The sequence below is a fragment of the Mesoplodon bidens genome, assembly GCF_964165515.1.
Source record: "Mesoplodon bidens genome assembly, chromosome: 20".
In the NCBI taxonomy this organism is placed as follows: Eukaryota; Metazoa; Chordata; class Mammalia; order Artiodactyla; family Ziphiidae; genus Mesoplodon; species Mesoplodon bidens.
Genome location: NC_138181.1, coordinates 17,870,866 through 17,888,720, shown reverse-complemented (window position 1 = coordinate 17,888,720; position 17,855 = coordinate 17,870,866). Strand labels below are relative to the sequence as shown.

The 17,855-nt window shown below is 37.8% G+C and overlaps 1 protein-coding gene across 2 annotated transcripts in view; it reads right to left on the bottom strand.

Annotated features, from left to right (window-relative positions):
- Positions 1 to 13,048: 13,048 nt before the first annotated feature.
- Positions 13,049 to 17,855, bottom strand: part of PURG (purine rich element binding protein G) — a 35,458-nt gene continuing 30,651 nt past the window's right edge. The window contains exon 3 of one of the 2 annotated variants that reach the window (XM_081220734.1): positions 13,049 to 13,936. In XM_081220734.1, the coding sequence (XP_081076860.1) occupies positions 13,832 to 13,936 (105 nt within the window). In that variant the 3' untranslated portion in view covers positions 13,049 to 13,831. The remainder of the gene's footprint in view (positions 13,937 to 17,855) is intronic. The other variant, XM_081220736.1, reaches the window with a different exon arrangement.

The window sequence follows — 17,855 nt, the reverse complement described above, 5'->3', positions numbered from 1 at the left end:
AGTAAGTATATCTAGTCCCATAATACATATACATATAGATAGATAGATATAGACATTGGCAGGATACAAATTATAAAATTTCAATCAAATACAATATATACAAATAACAGTTGTATTAAAAACTAGGAATGGACAATAAGAAACAAATTACAGAAACATGATTTATAATATCAAAATTATGAAATATTTAATAAATTTGAAAAAAACATGTGCAAGACCTGTACATTTGAAACTGTAGTTCACGAAAGAAATTAAAGAAGAACTAGATAAATGGAGAGATACAAAATATTCATGGGTTGGGACATTCAATATTGCTAAAATGTCATTTCTCCCCAAACTGATGTATAGATTGAATTCAAGCCCATCAAAATCCCAGCAGGCTTTATTGAAGAAATTGAGAAACTGATTCTCAAATTCATTTAGAAATGCAAAGAACCTAGAATAGCCAAAACCACTTTATAAAGAATATGAGAGTTGGTATACTAACCCTTCCTGATTTCAAGACTTATTAATCAAGACATTATGGTAGTGGCACCTAGATAGACAAATATATCAATAGAACAGAATAGAGTCCAACAATAGAGCCACATGTATATGGACAAGTGATTTTTCAACAAAGATGCAAGGGTAAGTCAGTGGAAAAGAATAGCTTTTGCAACAAATGATGCTGGAACAATTGAATATTCTATTGCAACAAAATGAAATTTGATTCATATCTTATACCATGTACAAAAATTAACTCAAAATGGATCATAGACCTAAATGTAATACATAATACTATAAAACTTGTGAAATAAAATATTGGAGAAAATCTCTGAGATCTTGGGTTCTATAATATGGCACCAAAAGTATGATTCACAAGAAAAAATTGATATATTGGACTTCATCAAAATTAAAAGCTTCTGTTCTTTAAAAGACATTGCTAAGAAAATGAAAAGGCTAGCCCCAGAATGGGAAAATGTCTGCACTCATACAGCTGATACGGGACTTGTATAAAGAACTCTTAAAATTCAAATAAGGCAATCAAAAAATTTGCAAATCAAAAATGGGAAAAGATTTGACACTTTACTGAAGATTCTGTAGATAGTAAATAAGTATATGAAAAGATACACCGAGTCACTAGTCATTAGGTAAATGCAGATTAAAACCATGTGAGATACCCCTGCATACCTATTCAAATGACAAAAATTAGAAAAACTGATCATACTAAGTATTGGTGAGGATGTGGAGGAATTGCTGGTGGGAATGTAAAATGGAAAAACCACTTTGGAGAACAGTTCGACAGTTTCTTAAAAAGTTAAACATACACTTACCATATGATCCAATCATTCCATTCCTAGATATTTAGTAAAGAGAAATGGAAGCAAGTGTACATAAAATACTTGAACACAACTTTTCACAGCAGCTTTATTTTTTAATAGCTAGAGGCTGCAAACAACTCAAATGTCCATCAATAGATTAATAAATTTAAAAGTTTAGTATATCCATACATTAAAATACTATTTAGTAATAAAAGGAATGAACTATTGATAGACACAACAATTTGGTGAATCTCAAAATAATTATGCTGAGTAAAAGAAGCCAGACAAAAAAAAGTATATATTGTATGACTCAATTTATATAAAATTCTAGAAAATGCAAACATCTATATTGATGGAAAATAGGTTGTAGTTGCTGGGGGACAGAGGACTGGATGAGGATGGGTGGGAGAGAGGAAAGGAAATTTTTGCAGATATGCTTATTATTTTGATTGTAGCAATGGTTCCATGGTTGTCTAGAAAATCAAAACTTATTGAATTGTACACTTGCAATATATACAGTGTGTTGTTGGTCATTTATGCTTCAATAGAATAATTAAAACACTCATCTCTTTCAAACAAGTAACTTTACTTCTTTTACATATTTATTCGTAAAATATGTTTAATGCTTCATTAGTTGAAATTGTAAGAAACTGAGAACAATGCAATGTCTATTATTAAGGGATTAGTTAAATAAATTTTGATGCCTTTGTACAATGGAATATTAAACAGTTTTTAAAAATAATTTTGTTAATCTTTAGACACAGAAAGATGCCTAGGATATTTTAAATATAAAAAGTAATTTGCTTGCTGGTGTTGATGTAAAATGGTGCCACTGTGGACAACAGTTCCTCAAAAAATTAAATACAAAATTACCATATGACCCAGAAATTCCACTCCTAGACGTATATACAAGAGAACTGACAACATATGTCTATGTAAAAACTTGTACACATATGTTCATAGCAGCATTATTCATAATAACCAAAAAGTGGAAACGACCCAAATGTCCATCAACTGATAAATGGGTAAACAAATATGGTATATCCATACGATGGAATATTATTCAGACATAGAAACGCATAAAGTACTGGTGCACGCTATAACATGGACTAACCTTGATAATATTTTGCTAAGTGAAAGAAGCCAGACACAAAAGGCCACATATTGTATGATTCCATTTTTCTGAAATGTCTACAATAGGCAAATCCGTAGAGATGATAAGTAGATTCGTGGCTAACAGCCCTGGTCCGGGAAGATCCCACATGCCACGGAGCAACTAAGCCCGTGTGCCACAACTACTGAGCCTGCACACTGGAGCCCGTGAGCCACAACTGCTGAGCCCGCAAGCCACAACCACTGAGCCCGTGCACCTAGAGCCCGTGCTCTGCAACAAGAAAAGCCACTGCAATGAGAAGCCTGTGCACCGCAATGAAGAGTAGCCCCCGCTCACCGCAACTAGAGAAAGCCCGCACGGAGCAATGTAGACCCAACGCAGCCAAAAATAAACAAACAAATAAATAAATAAATTTATTTTAAAAACTATCTTTTTTAAAGTCTTAAAGTAGTTGCTTTTTTGCAGTAGAAATTTGACTATTGAGCTTAAGAGTACTCATGAGTATTTTAACATTATTTTTATTACTTATGGTCAGTTCAGACTCCAATTAGGCTAATCCTTCTCCCCCAGATTTGAGCATAAGGATCAAAATTACCCCTCTCTCAAAATAAGCCAAATAAGCATCAACATTTCATCAATGGCTGAGATGAGCTCTTTGTGATCCAAATGCCTCTCTATGCAGTGGGGTGGCAGCCATGAGGGTATGCCTCCCAGGTCTCCTAAAGCAGGGAGGATAATGAACCAAAGGCACCAGCTGCTGTGCTCTGACTTCCATCACTGTGTTCACGCCAAGACCCCATTCCCTTGGACTGTTCCCAGTGACTGCTTATGGCAGGGACACGAAGGCAGCCCCATTTCTGAAATATACAGGATTCCTCTGAAGGGCACCTTTGGCTTGAGGTCTCCCTGTTGGTCTTGCCAAACTTCCCTGGAACACTGTTGAGTTCTAAGATGTTCCCCCTCTCATTCACAGGGGCTGTATCAGCATTGGTCTGAGGGTTCTGTCTGCCTCCTTCAGCTCCCCATTTTCCTTCTCCAGCATTTGCCCCAATAAATCTCTTACATCTCTAATCCTGTCTTAGCTTTTGCTTCTCAGATGACCTGGACTAACACAAGCAGTACCAAGAATGATCCAGTACAAGACTGACATTTGAGACTGGCCCATTGACCATGCAGCGGGCAAAAGAGGATGATGACCTGGTTGATAGGTGGGGCACGGATAGCCCCTGGTGTAAGACGGTGACGCAAAGGCTAAAGATTTTATGGTGACCTGGGGAAAGGTCCTGGAGGAGGAGAATGCTGTTGCAGATGTGATGATTCAAGTATTGGAAAACTCTGGAGAGAACAATATACTCAAAAGACAGCAGAATTGGCTGATTAATGCTAAGCTGTATTGATGCCAGCAGAGGGATAATGAGGGACTCACAGCCATTAACAAGCAAGTAATGGCTAAGTGTGAGAGCCAGAGGGTCTCTTTGGTAGCTTCCAAAGAGGCCCTTACCTCCTGTAGAGTGGGAGAGCAGACACAGTTGAACAGGTCAAAGATCAAATAGAATTGTAGAGATTCCTAGATATTCAAATACTCAGCTGAGAGAGATCTGTTATACCAAGCTCAGGGTGCTGGTCAGGGAAAACCTGGGACCCTGAAAACTGGGATGAGGACATGTAGACGGATGTCCCTGAGTATATTTTCTCTGCAGGACTACCCCTACCCCCATCCTTTAGGCTTGCACAGGTGTCCCATCCTTCCCTGGTAAGAGCTACCACTTCTATCATGCCAGAAGATGCTCCAGAGTCCTCACCCTTAGGGAGGAACATGAGCTCCCCTCAGGAGCCGCCCTCACCTCTTCCCTGTCTGATAACCAAGGTTCAGTCTCAGCATAACCTGGGTGGGTACATATTGGAAATGACTAAGAAGGAAGGACACTATACACCAGGAGAGCTGCAAGAATTAGCTAGTGTGTACCAGCAGGAGAAGAGGTGTACACCTGGGACTATATCTTGAGAGTGATTGGAAAGGGGCCTGAAATGTAACTTTCTTAGGACCTGAGATTCAACAGCTTGGTAAGGACCCCAGGGAATGGGGCAAATTCACTGCTAGGGTGGTTCTTAGAAGTTTGGGTAAAGCAATGACAACACTCAGTGAAGTGGGAATTTCTGAGTTGCCCTCAGTAGGAAAGGATTCTGCAAGCGGACCAGGCTGCAGTGCCAGCAATACTGCTCATGGTCCAGGGGATCAGAGGAAGGGATAAAGAGGCTGAGGGAAGTGGGAACTCCAGAATGCACCCCGTGAACGTTCAGACTCCTGCCACTTCAGTGAAGTTTTTAGGGGGTCCAATGGTCAGGAGCATGCGAGGACATCTTCTCAAAGTAAAAGACATATTGTTGCATTTTGCATTCCTACTACATAAGGAAGGCCAACACGCTTACGTGGCTTTTTTGGGCTCAGGAGACAATACATTCCACAGATGAAAATATTGCTCTGGCCCATATCTACTACATAGATAAATGCCAGCTTTGAGTAGAGATCAGAGCAGGAAATACTCTACAGTAGGTACAGCAGCGCTGCTGCTTGGTCCATATGATTGGGCAAAACCTATGGCTTTGGAAGGTGTCAGCGTTGGGAAAAGATGAGTCAACTACCATCGGCTGCCTCAGAACTGACATGAGGAAACGGGGTGGCCACGGTAGCAGAGACAGAGGCATCCAATCAGAGGACCCATTTCACCCTGAAGGAGGTGGATGGAGTAGGCCTATGACATGAATATCACACTATCTAGAAGAAGCCAGCTTCACAGAATGCAGAAAGTCTTCTAAGGGCATAGTTGAAGTGCTAACTTGAGGCAATACTCTGGAAGCATAGCGTACAATCCTACAAGATGCAGTACGTGCATGAAATCAGAGGCCTCCAATCTGGGAATCAAGAGGTGGAAGCAGGCGGCTCCACTTACTGATCTCTGAGAGGCATCAGTGAGTAGTGACGTGAAGGGAGTCTTAATTCCCTGCCCAGGAATTGAACCTGGGTAGCCTGGATGAAAATCAGGAATCCTGATTTTTACTGGGGGCAGTGCATTTCTCACAGAGGCAAAGTCTGTAAAAACAGGTACACCGTTTATTGTTAGAGACATAGCACAGCAACAAGTGGGAGAGCACACAGAAACAGTTTGTTTAGTTAGGTCTAGGGTAATGACTATTTTAAAATGTCCATCTTTTTCTTATGTGCAGGACAACTGTACTTCCAATGTCCTGATTTTTTTTACAATATCTGCAGATGTCTGAAGGCAAAAAAGGGGGTGAGTGGACTTTGACTTGTTCTCAGAGTTGAGCTTTTGTTTCTCTAAAGGTTCAAATTGCAAATCAAGGATTTTTGATTTTAACTTCTTTTTTCTCTTGCATTCCTGCAAGCTATCTTCAAAGAATTGGGTAGCTGCTTCTGTGATAATGATAGCAGTTTGACTAGCCCACCCAACCACAGTATTTTGAATTTGCCTTTTTATATCAGGGAGAAAATTTCCTACTAAAGCAGAAATTAAAAGATTTCTATGCTCTGGAACTTCACGGTTTAGTGCAGTATGCCTTTGAAAAGTCTATACAAAGCATTCAACAAAGGCCTTTGGATATTCTTCTTTCTGAGTGCACAATTCAAACTTCTACCAACTCACCCTAGGGGAGAAAGCTTCTATTATGGCTTCTATTAGCCCCTGAACCTCGGCCTCCGGCTGATCCATTTCCTGATAATTTGTGGGAAGGAAGACCTTGGGAGAAATTCTGGTCATCTGTTTCCTCTGAGAAAGGGCTTTTGAATGGCCACTAATCTTTCTACTTCCTCTCTCTAAATTTGGTAGGATCTTCTGGAAGTGGAGGTAAAAGGGCTTTATAATTTAAAAGGTCTGTCACTGTCCAGGGTACATAAATTCTTGGTCAAAGATACATCTGTGAAGGATATTGCATAGGAAGGCCTGATGCTTGCAGAGCCTGATTTAGAGCCTAGGAAAATAGGAGGAGTTGTAAAAGACAGTCAAGTGAGCCTTACTGACCTTCCCAGGTGCTTTTGCTAAATTCACTTTCTCGCTTTGAGCATTTACATGAGTAACCTGTATACCCTGGGCGTAGAGACCAGGCTAGAGGGCTGTCTGTAACCGGGTGTTTAAGGGATTTTCTGTGGAAGGTGGGGGAGTTTTGGGAATTTGCTAAGGAGACAGTACTGGATTTTAAGGAGGGGAGTTTATTTTGGATGACAACTTTAATTTTTGTTCTAAGTCTATTTTCTGTTCTTTCAGCTTGTTAAGGGATTCCCTCAAGCTAGCCTTTATAGTCTTTTTTTTTTTAAATTTATTTATTTATTTATTTTTGGCTGTGTTGGGTCTTCGTTTCTGTGCGAGGGCTTTCTCTAGTTGTGGCAAGCGGGGGCCACTCTTCATCGCGGTGCGTGGGCCTCTCACTGTTGCGACCTCTCTTGTTGTGGAGCACAGGCTCCAGACGCACAGGCTCAGTAGTTGTGGCTCGCGGGCTTAGTTGCTCCGCGGCATGTGGGATCTTCCCAGACCAGGGCTCGAACCCGTGTCCCCTGCATTGGCAGGCAGATTCTCAACCACTGCGCCACCAGGGAAGCCCTATAGTCTTTTTTTGAAATCTTTTTCATTTGGTCTTTCCACAGATATCAATAAGATAATTGTTTAGGATGAGAGCTCGCTAAAAAAATTTTTTTCTTTCAGATGTGGCCAATTCACAGGATCCATCACCTGGTCATTGATAAAAAGGATCTTACAGTAATCTCAACAGTGACTCAAACCAATAAGCCTTTTTATGGCTTAACCATGAACACAAGAGTTATCTCAAAGGACAGTGCAAAAGATGCAGCCCTCACAAGGTCCAGAAAGTTCATTCCCAGAGTTAGCCTAAGAAAGTAAAGACCTTCGTTGTCACAGGCAGTAAGACACCTGTAGTGCAAACAGTGTCTTGGGTCTCCCATGTGAATGTGAGATGCCTCCAGTCACAAAGCTGCTAATCTGTGACACCGGGCTGGTGCTACTGAAATGGGACATTTCCAGCAACAAGACAATGACGTTTGAAATGACAAAGGTCCTTTATGGACTGGGACACCTTATGACAAATTCCCCTGAGACCTGGCACAGTCAGACAAATAGATTGCTGAGACTTTGTGTCTCAGAATCCCTGTCCATTTGACTGGCCATCAAACGCAAGCCAGTACTTGCATCTTCCAGCTGGCAGAGACCAGAGAGAATATTCTCACTGGTCACAAAGCCAAGCTCTCAGGACAAAGAACAAGATGAAAGGAAACTCTCCTCTGCTTTTTATGTACATAGGAGAACCAGAGCAAAGTTTGCCCAAATAAATGCTAGCCTGGTGAGAACTGTGAACTCATCGTCTTGAACAACAGACTTATAGGACCTACACCTATGTTCTGCCCTATGGTTTTCTTTCTTATGACAAACGACACAAAAGACAGAGACAAAAGAAAGCAATGACCATCTCTGGGAGGAAAGGGATCAATCGAAAACAAATGTTCTCGTACCAAATCTCTACCAGATTTGCTATACCCAAGTAACCAGTTCACACAAATATTTTCTCCTGCTAACCTAAATTTAAGAAAAAGAAAAGGACTCTCACACGCTCACTTCCAACAGACCCTGCAGGCAGAGAGCAGGGAGACTGACATGGTAAGAATTCTTACCTTCTGCCGGCGCTTGTCAGAGGCCGTGGGATCTCTCAGCTGCTGCAGCCCCAGAGCAAACGACCAGCCTGTGGAGAGGCCCACGCCGGGCGCCAAAGCTGTAGGGGAGGAAAACTTTTCCCTTCTTCCCTTCCAGGTTCTTTGGCTGGTCTGATAATTAAAGTGACACAAGATAGATTAACAGGAGAAAAACAAATTTAATTTCATACGTTTGGGAGTCCATAAAAATATGAGACTCCGAGAAGTGACCGAAACAGGCAGCTTTTATACCTTTTTAGACAAGGAAACACTCAATTTGTGATGAATTGACAGAACAAAGGGACCTGGACTTGGGGTAGCACATTACTGAAGAAGTATCAAGATTTGTTTACATAGCCCTCTGAGCCTTGAATTCCCTACTCTGTTGATAAGGATGCCTTCTACGCTCCTGCGACAGGAAGGGTATCTTCACGTGGGAGATTTATTTCCTGCTTTCAGGGCACAAAGGAGGATCAGAATGTCCTTCTTGTGCTGGCTGTTTCTTAAGTAACTTTAATTCAAAATGATCAATATGCCAAAGTGGTACATTTTGGGGTGACATATTCAGCTCTCCTTCATCATCACTACCAATGACCCACTGGGAGAGTTTGTCTCCCTGTTCCCACAGCTCTGGTCTCCAAATGGGGCACGTTCTTGCCAAGGAACATAGCCAGGATCCATGGAATTACAATGTAACTAACAAGTTACAGCTGCTGTCCTGGCACTGTGGATTCCTTACGCCAAGGAACCAGCAGGTTAGAAGAGGAGTCACCATGTGGGCAGGGATAATTGACGCTGATCAGAAGGAGATAGTGCTGCTTTAAACAAGGGGCCATGGTGGGAAGAATGTGTATGGAAACCACATGATCCACTCAGGCCCCCCCCGTTTCTGCTCACGAACCTAGGCAGCAACCACAGCCTGAGAAAGGTATGCTGCTGCGTTTGATCTCAGGGCCACAGCTGGAACTCATCCCCTTCCTCTTCCATCATCCATTCTAAATTACCGCTCACCCCAGCCCTCGCCTTGGCAGGAATCAGTGGCTTACCTGGTAGTAAGATTCAAACCTTCATTCCCAAGGGGTCTGATCTCTTGGTAGTCATACCTTTCCGGGGTGACTGCTCTGATGAGCTGGTGTGATTATTTCCGTTTTCTTGGCAGGTTTGTATCATGAAGCCCATCATAACATGATGCTATTCATTAATATTACTCATTTCCTTCCTATCTGATTTTATACTTGTCAAGGAACATAGTTACTAGGTTTTATAAATAGATTTTCCTACTAGAAAGAGAATTGCCAATTGGTCGACACAGGTATTCTAATCTATCTAGCATTTTTTTCCTTCCTTTAAAAAATCATTTTTAAAATTATGAAAATAATATATGATTATCATGAAATAATTTAAAAAGTATAGAAGGAAAAATTGAAGTCCAGTTTTAAAAAAAAATCTATTTATTTATTTATTTTTGGTTGCATTGGGTCTTCGTCACTGTGCGTGGGCTTTCTCTAGTTGCGGCGAGCGGGGGCTACTCTTTGCTGCGGTGCGCGGGCTTCTCATTGCGGTGGCTTCTCTCGTTGAAGAGCACAGGCCCTAGGCACACGGGCTCCAGTAGCTGTGGCACGCGGGCTCAGTAGATGTGGTCACAGGCTCTAGAGCGCAGGCTCAGTAGTTGTGGCGCACGGGCTAAGTTGCTCTGCGGCATGTGGGATCTTCCCAGATCAGGGCTCGAACCCGTGTCCCCTGCATTGGCAGGCGGGTTCTTAATCACTGCACCACCAGGGGAGCCCCTGAAGTCCACTTCTTATGCAGTTTCCTTTTAATCCTACTCCATAGGAGCAACACTATTTTTTGTTGTAAATTAACTGTTTTCTCCATTGGATATCTGACGCTCAAGGTGTTATTTTAATGACCTTGTTTAAAAGGAATCTCTTGTGTATTTACCCAGAATGAACTAACAAAACTGAGTTTTTAAACACACAAAACTTTTCATTCAGAGTCCTTTTTAATCTTCACAAGACAATCTTTTAGTTAAGTCTTTTAGGATGGCAAACATTATGCTTTGCAAAAAGGGTAAGCTTCAGTTACCACTCACAGAAGGAGAGATTATTTGGGGAGAATATGTATAGTGCTGTGCTTACTGCATTTCAAAGTTTATTCAGTCTTATGAACTATGACTCATTTGTTTTTGTGTTAAATTACTTTTTGCTTATTTTCTAGAAGTCTTTTCACTTCCCCAAGGATAAAGTGGGGGGTAAGAAAAGTGATTTTCTTTTTCAGTGTGAACTCAGCATGCACCTACTTCAATAGTTTTAAAAAGAATGTGTGAAGACAAGTCTGAAATAGTTTAGGTTATAGATTGGCTTTTTTTAAAAAAAGAAGGTCAAGGGAATTCCCTGGTGGTCCAGTGGTTAGGACTTGCACTCTCACTGCCGAGGGCCGGAGTTCGATCCCTGGTTGGGGAACTAAAAATCCCACAAACCTCGTGGTGTGGCCAAAAAGAAATAAAAAGAAAAGAAAAAAGAAGGTTAATATTACTATCATTGGCCATTTGTAAACTCAAAGCAATTCCTGATGAGAAAAACTAGTTCCCTAAGATGAGTAAGGTTGGGCTGTTAGCATACATGAAATTTAGCTCAAAAGATGTTCTTCAACGGAAAACATCTGGATCTTTATTAAAGTGTTTTCATTCAAGAATTTACAAATGACACTTGAGCTTAAGATCTCCAAGGGAAATTATTGTTTAAGGAACAGAAAAAGCAACTTACCAAAATAAGGTTGATAAAACTGTAAAGGCAAATATAATTTTGTACCTTTAAAAAAACCTCAATGATGGTTTCACTCAATGAGGGAGGGACTACATTATTCTCACAAACAACCAAACTTACAAAGTGTCGTCATTGTATTACTTTTCAGTTATAAAGGGCAAATGAGTTTTTGAAAATAATTTCGTACTAAAAAGACTGATTAAAAAATTTGTGAGAACAATTTTTGAGGTGGGACAAACTGTGATGAACTGTGATTTATAACTATGGTTGACCATGGGGATAAAAATTAGAGATCTTTCCATGTAGATTAAAAAGTAGACTTTTTTCCAAAAGAAATTTATTTATTCTCTTATCCTTTCATAAAATTAGAATTAATGTTCTTTTGATTACCAGGCAAAATATTACCACAGAAATGAAGATACCCTAAGACTTTCTTTGACCTTTCTCTCTCTTTTTTTATTGAAGAAAACCTGGAATTATTTTGTAGCACATTTACTAATTGCTAGTTTTCATGAGATGGAATCCTGTAAAGGTAGTTACAAAAATATACAGTAGAAATGTCTTTGGGGGGACTTCCCTGGTGGTCCAGTGGTAAAGAATCTGCCTTCCAATGCAGGGGACACAGGTTGATCCCTGGTTGGGGAACTAAGATCCCACATGCGTGCGGCAACTAAGCCCACGCACCACAACTACTGAGCTTGCACGCCTCAACAAGAAAGCCCGCAGTGCTGCAAACTACAGAGCCCACGCGCCCCGGAGCCTGTGCGTCACAACTAGAGAGAGAAAACCTGCACGACACGACTAGAGAGAAGCCCGCATGTCACAACGAAAAATCCCGCATGCCTCAACGAAGATCCTGCGTGTGCAACTAAGACCTGACGCAGCCAAAAGAATTAAAAGTAAATAAATAAAATAAATATTAAAAAAAAAAGAAAGAATCTGCCTTCCAATGCAGTGGACGCAGGTTTGATCCCTGGCTGGGGAACTAAGTAAGATCCCACATGCTGTGGGGCAACTAAGCCTGCACGCTCTAGAGCTCGCGCGACACAACGAAAGATCCCGCATGCTTCAACTAAGACCCAAGGCAGCCAAATAAATATTAAAAAAAAAAAAGAAGAAGAAGAAAGAAATGTCTTTGGGGAGAGGTTGTGATTTAGTAAATACTGCATTTGTTCAAGATAGTCATGGAGATGCAAACCCCGTGTTCATATGGGCTCTGTTCTCTTAACGTCACTTTCTGGTATTAGAAGTTAGACATGATTTAATAACTATTTGAGGCAAAATTACTGTAGCTTACATTTTTTATGTAATAAAGAACCATAGTAGTATTGGAATGTCATTTCACTCATGGACCCACCCGATTAGGTGAATAGGTTTGATCATTTTCTATTTGAGACCCATGATTGTTGCTTGAGGAGCTTTATAGATTTATCTTGATCTTTTCTTTTAAAATTTAAGGTTACCCATGGGTTAGGAAAAATACCAAGGTCAGCATGCACATTCACACACTGCCTTAATATTGAGTTTATCTCTGGTTTAGGAGAAACAGTCCTCTGTCTTCATGAAGATACAGGAGCAACTTCATTTGTCCTAACGCTGTGATTCTTAGTACAAATGCTAAAATTAAAAATCAGTGAACCCTCTGCATGGGCTTATCTATTATGCCATTCTGGCATGTGATATCAGCTTGTCCTAGAAAGTTCCAATTTGATTTTTTTGTCCTTATTTTCATACACTTGGAGAGGAACTTTAAATATAAGCATTTAGGAATGGCTTTTTCAATGTCTTTGTGTTGCAGTAAAGGTTTTGAAGGCCTACTTGCTTCCATGTAAACGTTATTTCATGGACCAGATGATATCAACCTGATGATAAAACTTTATTAATAAAGTATTAAAATAGACACTCAGAACATTTGTGCTCTTCTCAACTTACTTATTTCCAGGTTTGATAGGTCTAGTTTTTATAGATCTGATCTGAACTTGATTTTAGAAGCCAGGCCAACTGGATTTAAATTCCTAAAGATACCATAAATTTTGGGCACAAATAACAAAATAATCACTGCAAAAGATCTACTTTTTGTTGATATGAGGGCCCAGCAGAACTAATCTGCTTTCTGAAAAATAATTGAGAATACAAACTAATCACACATATAAACCAGTTTATTAGATTGTCAGTGATATTTGGAGACAAATTCAAGTTATTTTACTGTACTTTATATAAACAGAGGAAGGGAGGAAAGTTTTAAACGTCAAGCTTTGTTCAGCATGTGTGCAGTTAGCATCCACAAAAGCACCATTGGATATGGAAGAATTAGCACCACAGAATTTTAGGACCTAACTGTTAACATGCATCACTGAAAAATTTGGAACATGAAAACTGAAGTAGTATGTGGTATGGTCTACTATAAACAATACAAGGCAATTTATGACTTGTTTTCATACAGTACAATACAATCACCAATCAATGAGAACCTTTGAAGTACAATACAGGACAAACAACACTTTGTACCCTGTTAACACTAAAGCAGTTACAGATTTAAAAACATGTTTCTTGTAAGAGGCGGTGGGTTGAAATGACCCCTCCTCCTCAGTTTTTAAATTCAGAGTTATATAGTTACATGATCTCTTAAGAAAGTATTTTCAAATCTATGTCCTTCTACCTCAATGCTGACAAATGGTTTTTTGAAAACGGAAAGGCTTGATGAATTAAAACAGAACAAAACAAAACAAAAAAACCCTGATAGAGTCAAGAAGTACTCCAGTGTCGTGGAAGATATTCCACATAAGATCGGTTCGAAAATGATGCCAGTGGTGTTGACACTTGTCTTCCCTTCCGCGGAGGAATGTCAAGAACAGAAGGCTTGCATTCACGATGAACTTCGGTTCATTTCTTTCACCGAATGCCTTTATTCTGAAGTGTGACATAAGAGACTTATTCCTTATTCCTCAACTGTTTTTGTAGTGTCATAGGGCTGTTCCTTATGCTGGATTTGACAACAGTGAAAAGGGTGGATATTCCCTCTGGATTTAGGGTAATTTGTGAGCTAAAGAAAAAATATTAATTTAAATTTAGCATATATGAAATTTTAAAGGGAGTTTCACTATTTTCACAGTACAAACCTATAATGAATACCTTTCTGTTTCATTGAAAACCTTTCTGTTAGAAAACATGTAACAAACCCTCAATTTTAAGTCATGTCCAGGCCAATTTTGGCATATTTGAAGATACTGTATAAGAAATGTGCAATAAGAATAGATATAGGTATATTCAGATCTCAGTGCATTGATGCCAAGGAAAATATATTTTTACTCCCCAAGAGAAGAATATACCTTGAAGCATCTATGCAGACACATGAATCAATCATATATCTGCCCAACTTCTAATTCTGGAATAGTGATAACAGGGTCATTTAGGAAAAAGTACTTAATTACAGTATGGCAGCAATTTTATGTTGTATATATTAACAGCAAAAACATTTTTGAAAATAGAATCAGTACTATATGGTAAGTTTACAATTCACTATTTCTGTACTTGTAACACATGCATTTATTTGTTTTCCCAGTTTTTAAAAATCCCACTAGGACCAACATCTTTCAGAACAACAATCTAACATTAAACAAAAACCTTCTAAGGAAAATAGCTAGTAGCATCACAGAGATTTGAGAAAAGTCTGTTACTCAGCATCACAAAATACTCAATAGATCTACATTTAAGATTGTTCATGCCATGACATTAACACACCTTTGGGTTAATATATCTTATTTAAAAAAGAAAACAAAGAAACAAACCAAAGAACTGACATGGAATTTATCTTTAGTCTCTCCTCGGTAAGAGTAGACTTCTAATAAACTTGACTCATTTCTGTACCATGTAATGATGACTACATCTATGAAGCAGGATTTACATTTAGCAAAACATTTACGAGTAATGATTGGAAAATGACCACTAGAGAGAAAGAATTAAAAATAAGTAAAATTATAGAAAAGTGTTTTTTTCTTAAGTGAACTGCCCCCAAACAAAGCACAAAGTTTGTTTGCTTTGAAATATTCTTCTGTCGAAAAACATTTTTGGATACAAGTTAGCCTATCCTTATAAATGTCAGAGAGATGTAAGGTGTAATTTGAGAAAAAATTTAACTTTTGAAAAAAAATCCTATTTTTTTTCTGTTGAACCAAATCTATTGTTTAAATCAAGTACTAATTTTCTGAAGAGGAAACAGGTATACACAGCAGTACATCCACATTACTGGTTTAAATTCGATCATTCTCCAGGCATGGCTGACTTGAGCATAGTAGAAGCAACACTAATTTCTTAATGTTTTAGGGTTACATTAAAAAAAAACCTCAACTAAAACAAAATTGAGTAATGAAGGCTGGCTTAATAGTTTTGATTGCCCTTATCTTTGATCAACATTTCAAAACAAGGTAGTACCAATTAAAAATAAGATTTAAAAAATAAAAGCTATCTAAAAATTGTTCAATGAAAAAGCCTTCAAATTTTACAACATTTTAACCTCAAATGATTGTAGACTAACTTAGACTAACAGTTTTGCCATTACCACAAACACTTTTGTTACGCTTGAGTTTTTTTTCTGTATTGTTCATTGGTTGTATTATGTAATACAATTTTCTGTTAAGTTAAAATAGTTTGAATTATTACATTTAAGTATAAGAACCTTTAGAAAAACACATAAGTTGGATAAATTTATAAAAGGATAAAGAATATTTTATGGGATTTTAGACAAGTTCTATACAGACAAATAGCTTAGTTCAAGGTAATAAAGTGCCTTCATTTCCAAGTAATTAATTTTTCACTAAAATATTTTAAGGCTTTATAAGAAACTTAAAGTTATCAGAAGTTCGATATGGGGTTATGCTATTAATTAGCATTCTTTCATAGTCCTTATTTCATTTACTCTTTTGATCCACATTAGGTAATTTTTAATAATTAGCAGCTTAAAACGATAAAGTTTGAATTACAAATTCTGAATTCATTTTGTGAGGAAAAGGAAGATGTATAATTTCTAAATGCTGTGATTTGTACATAAGACACACATATTGCTTGTGAACAATCTAAGTTTATGTCATAATATACAACAGCCAATGCCCCCCAAAATTCAACAGAATATTTAATCCCATGGCAAACAGGGCCATCATTTCATTCATACATATATTCTGTTGTGTTTACATTTAAAATGATTGTGCAGCCTTGAATGAAAAAGGCCACAGAAAATCTAACATAAATTCTTCAAATACAGGCACGATTAATATTTTTATTGCAATACCTTATGCATAATCTATATTGATGCCAATATCTAATATTAAAGCATTTATATTTATTTTCATTTTGCTTCTAATACCCATGGATGTATCACAGTAAAATACTGGTAACCTAATCGAAGTATATATAAGAGCCATATCATACAGAATTCTTTTTCTTCTTGTGATTTCTCTTTGGAGGATACGGGGGTATTTTAAGCACAGCTATGTCCTTAGTTCTCTTGGCAGCTCCATATTTTAAGATAAATTATGACTGTATGGACATCAACTACTCAATTGGTTACAACCAATGAAAACAAATTAAAATGTTTGAATATTCCTTTTCAGGAATTTAGTTAATTTTATCAGAAAATTACTAAAGTCAGGCACCAGATTAAATGGCCAAGACATCTAAAATGCTTTTCTAATTACCTCTGCATTAATTTAAAATGTTCCTTAAATTTAAAGATTTTTGAGATTAGAATGGAGGAAAGGTAAAACTCATTGCAAAAAATAGTTTATGTTCCATATAATTGGAAAAACAGGAACTACCAGTAGGAAAAAAGTGCTGATCTTAAAATTGGGTTTGGTTTTGAATCTAAAGCCTAGTAAGAGTAATTCCTGGGAATTAAAAAAAAATTAAAATGGCATAAACTTTTATAATTGCACATTCCTTTACCAAAGTGCCACAAGTTACCAAAAATTTAAAAAAATGTACATGAGTCTACTTTTCAAAATCTAAGTATATATAAATTTACCTTTCTTTTTAATAGTATAGTACAAACTTAGCACAAATATAAGCAGGAAGATGAATTATAACTTTCTAAAAACAGTATAGTGTGTTTTAAAAAAATAACTATTAAGAACCTTTGTCATTATGAAGATTCAAATCCAAGTATAGCCAAAGCATTCCCATAAAATCAGAAAATATCATGAGAGATTATCTAGGCAAATTTCAGTAACACCCTGCCATGCAATGCACAGACATCATATGCTTTATTTTAAACATAGTTATCCTGTTTTATCTGATTACATATTATACTCAGTTTCTTCCATTGCTGACGTGACAATATATGCAATAGCTGAGTTTTGAAGACAGTATTAAACATTAAGGTTTCTAGTCTTAAGTGTTCATTCCTATTAAGCACAGCAAAAATGTTTGATGCATGGGTAATTAATTTTCATGCTTCTATCTCTTTATTCTAAATTGAAATGTGAAATGGAAATGTATAGATGTAATATAATAAGGACAAAAGGACATAAGAGACAAAAGCATCAACATATGGAACAAATAATAAGCAGCTGTGGTGGAAGCTCTCCATATTATTAAATTTGGTGAATCAGGGAAAGACAAAACCAAACAAACAAACAAACAGAAGATCCCTTTACCATGTAATAATTATATTAATATATATTTTAAAATAGATGGTACCCATGTTAGGTTAGAATTTTAATAGTTTTGTTGCTTGAATGTGATGAAGTTAAACTAGGGAGGTGTCACAGTATAAACTGAGACCAAAAAAAAAATTTTATTATTCAGAGGAGAGAGAGAACGTAAGATCATGATTCTCAATGACAGCTCACCTGTCTTTTTTGTTATGCCACAAGCTAAACAGAGTGGTGTAGTGTCTCATTTAATTAGGGTGAAAAATGCTGGTAAAAAATACAATAACTTATGTTAACATTACGATTAGTTCATAGTCA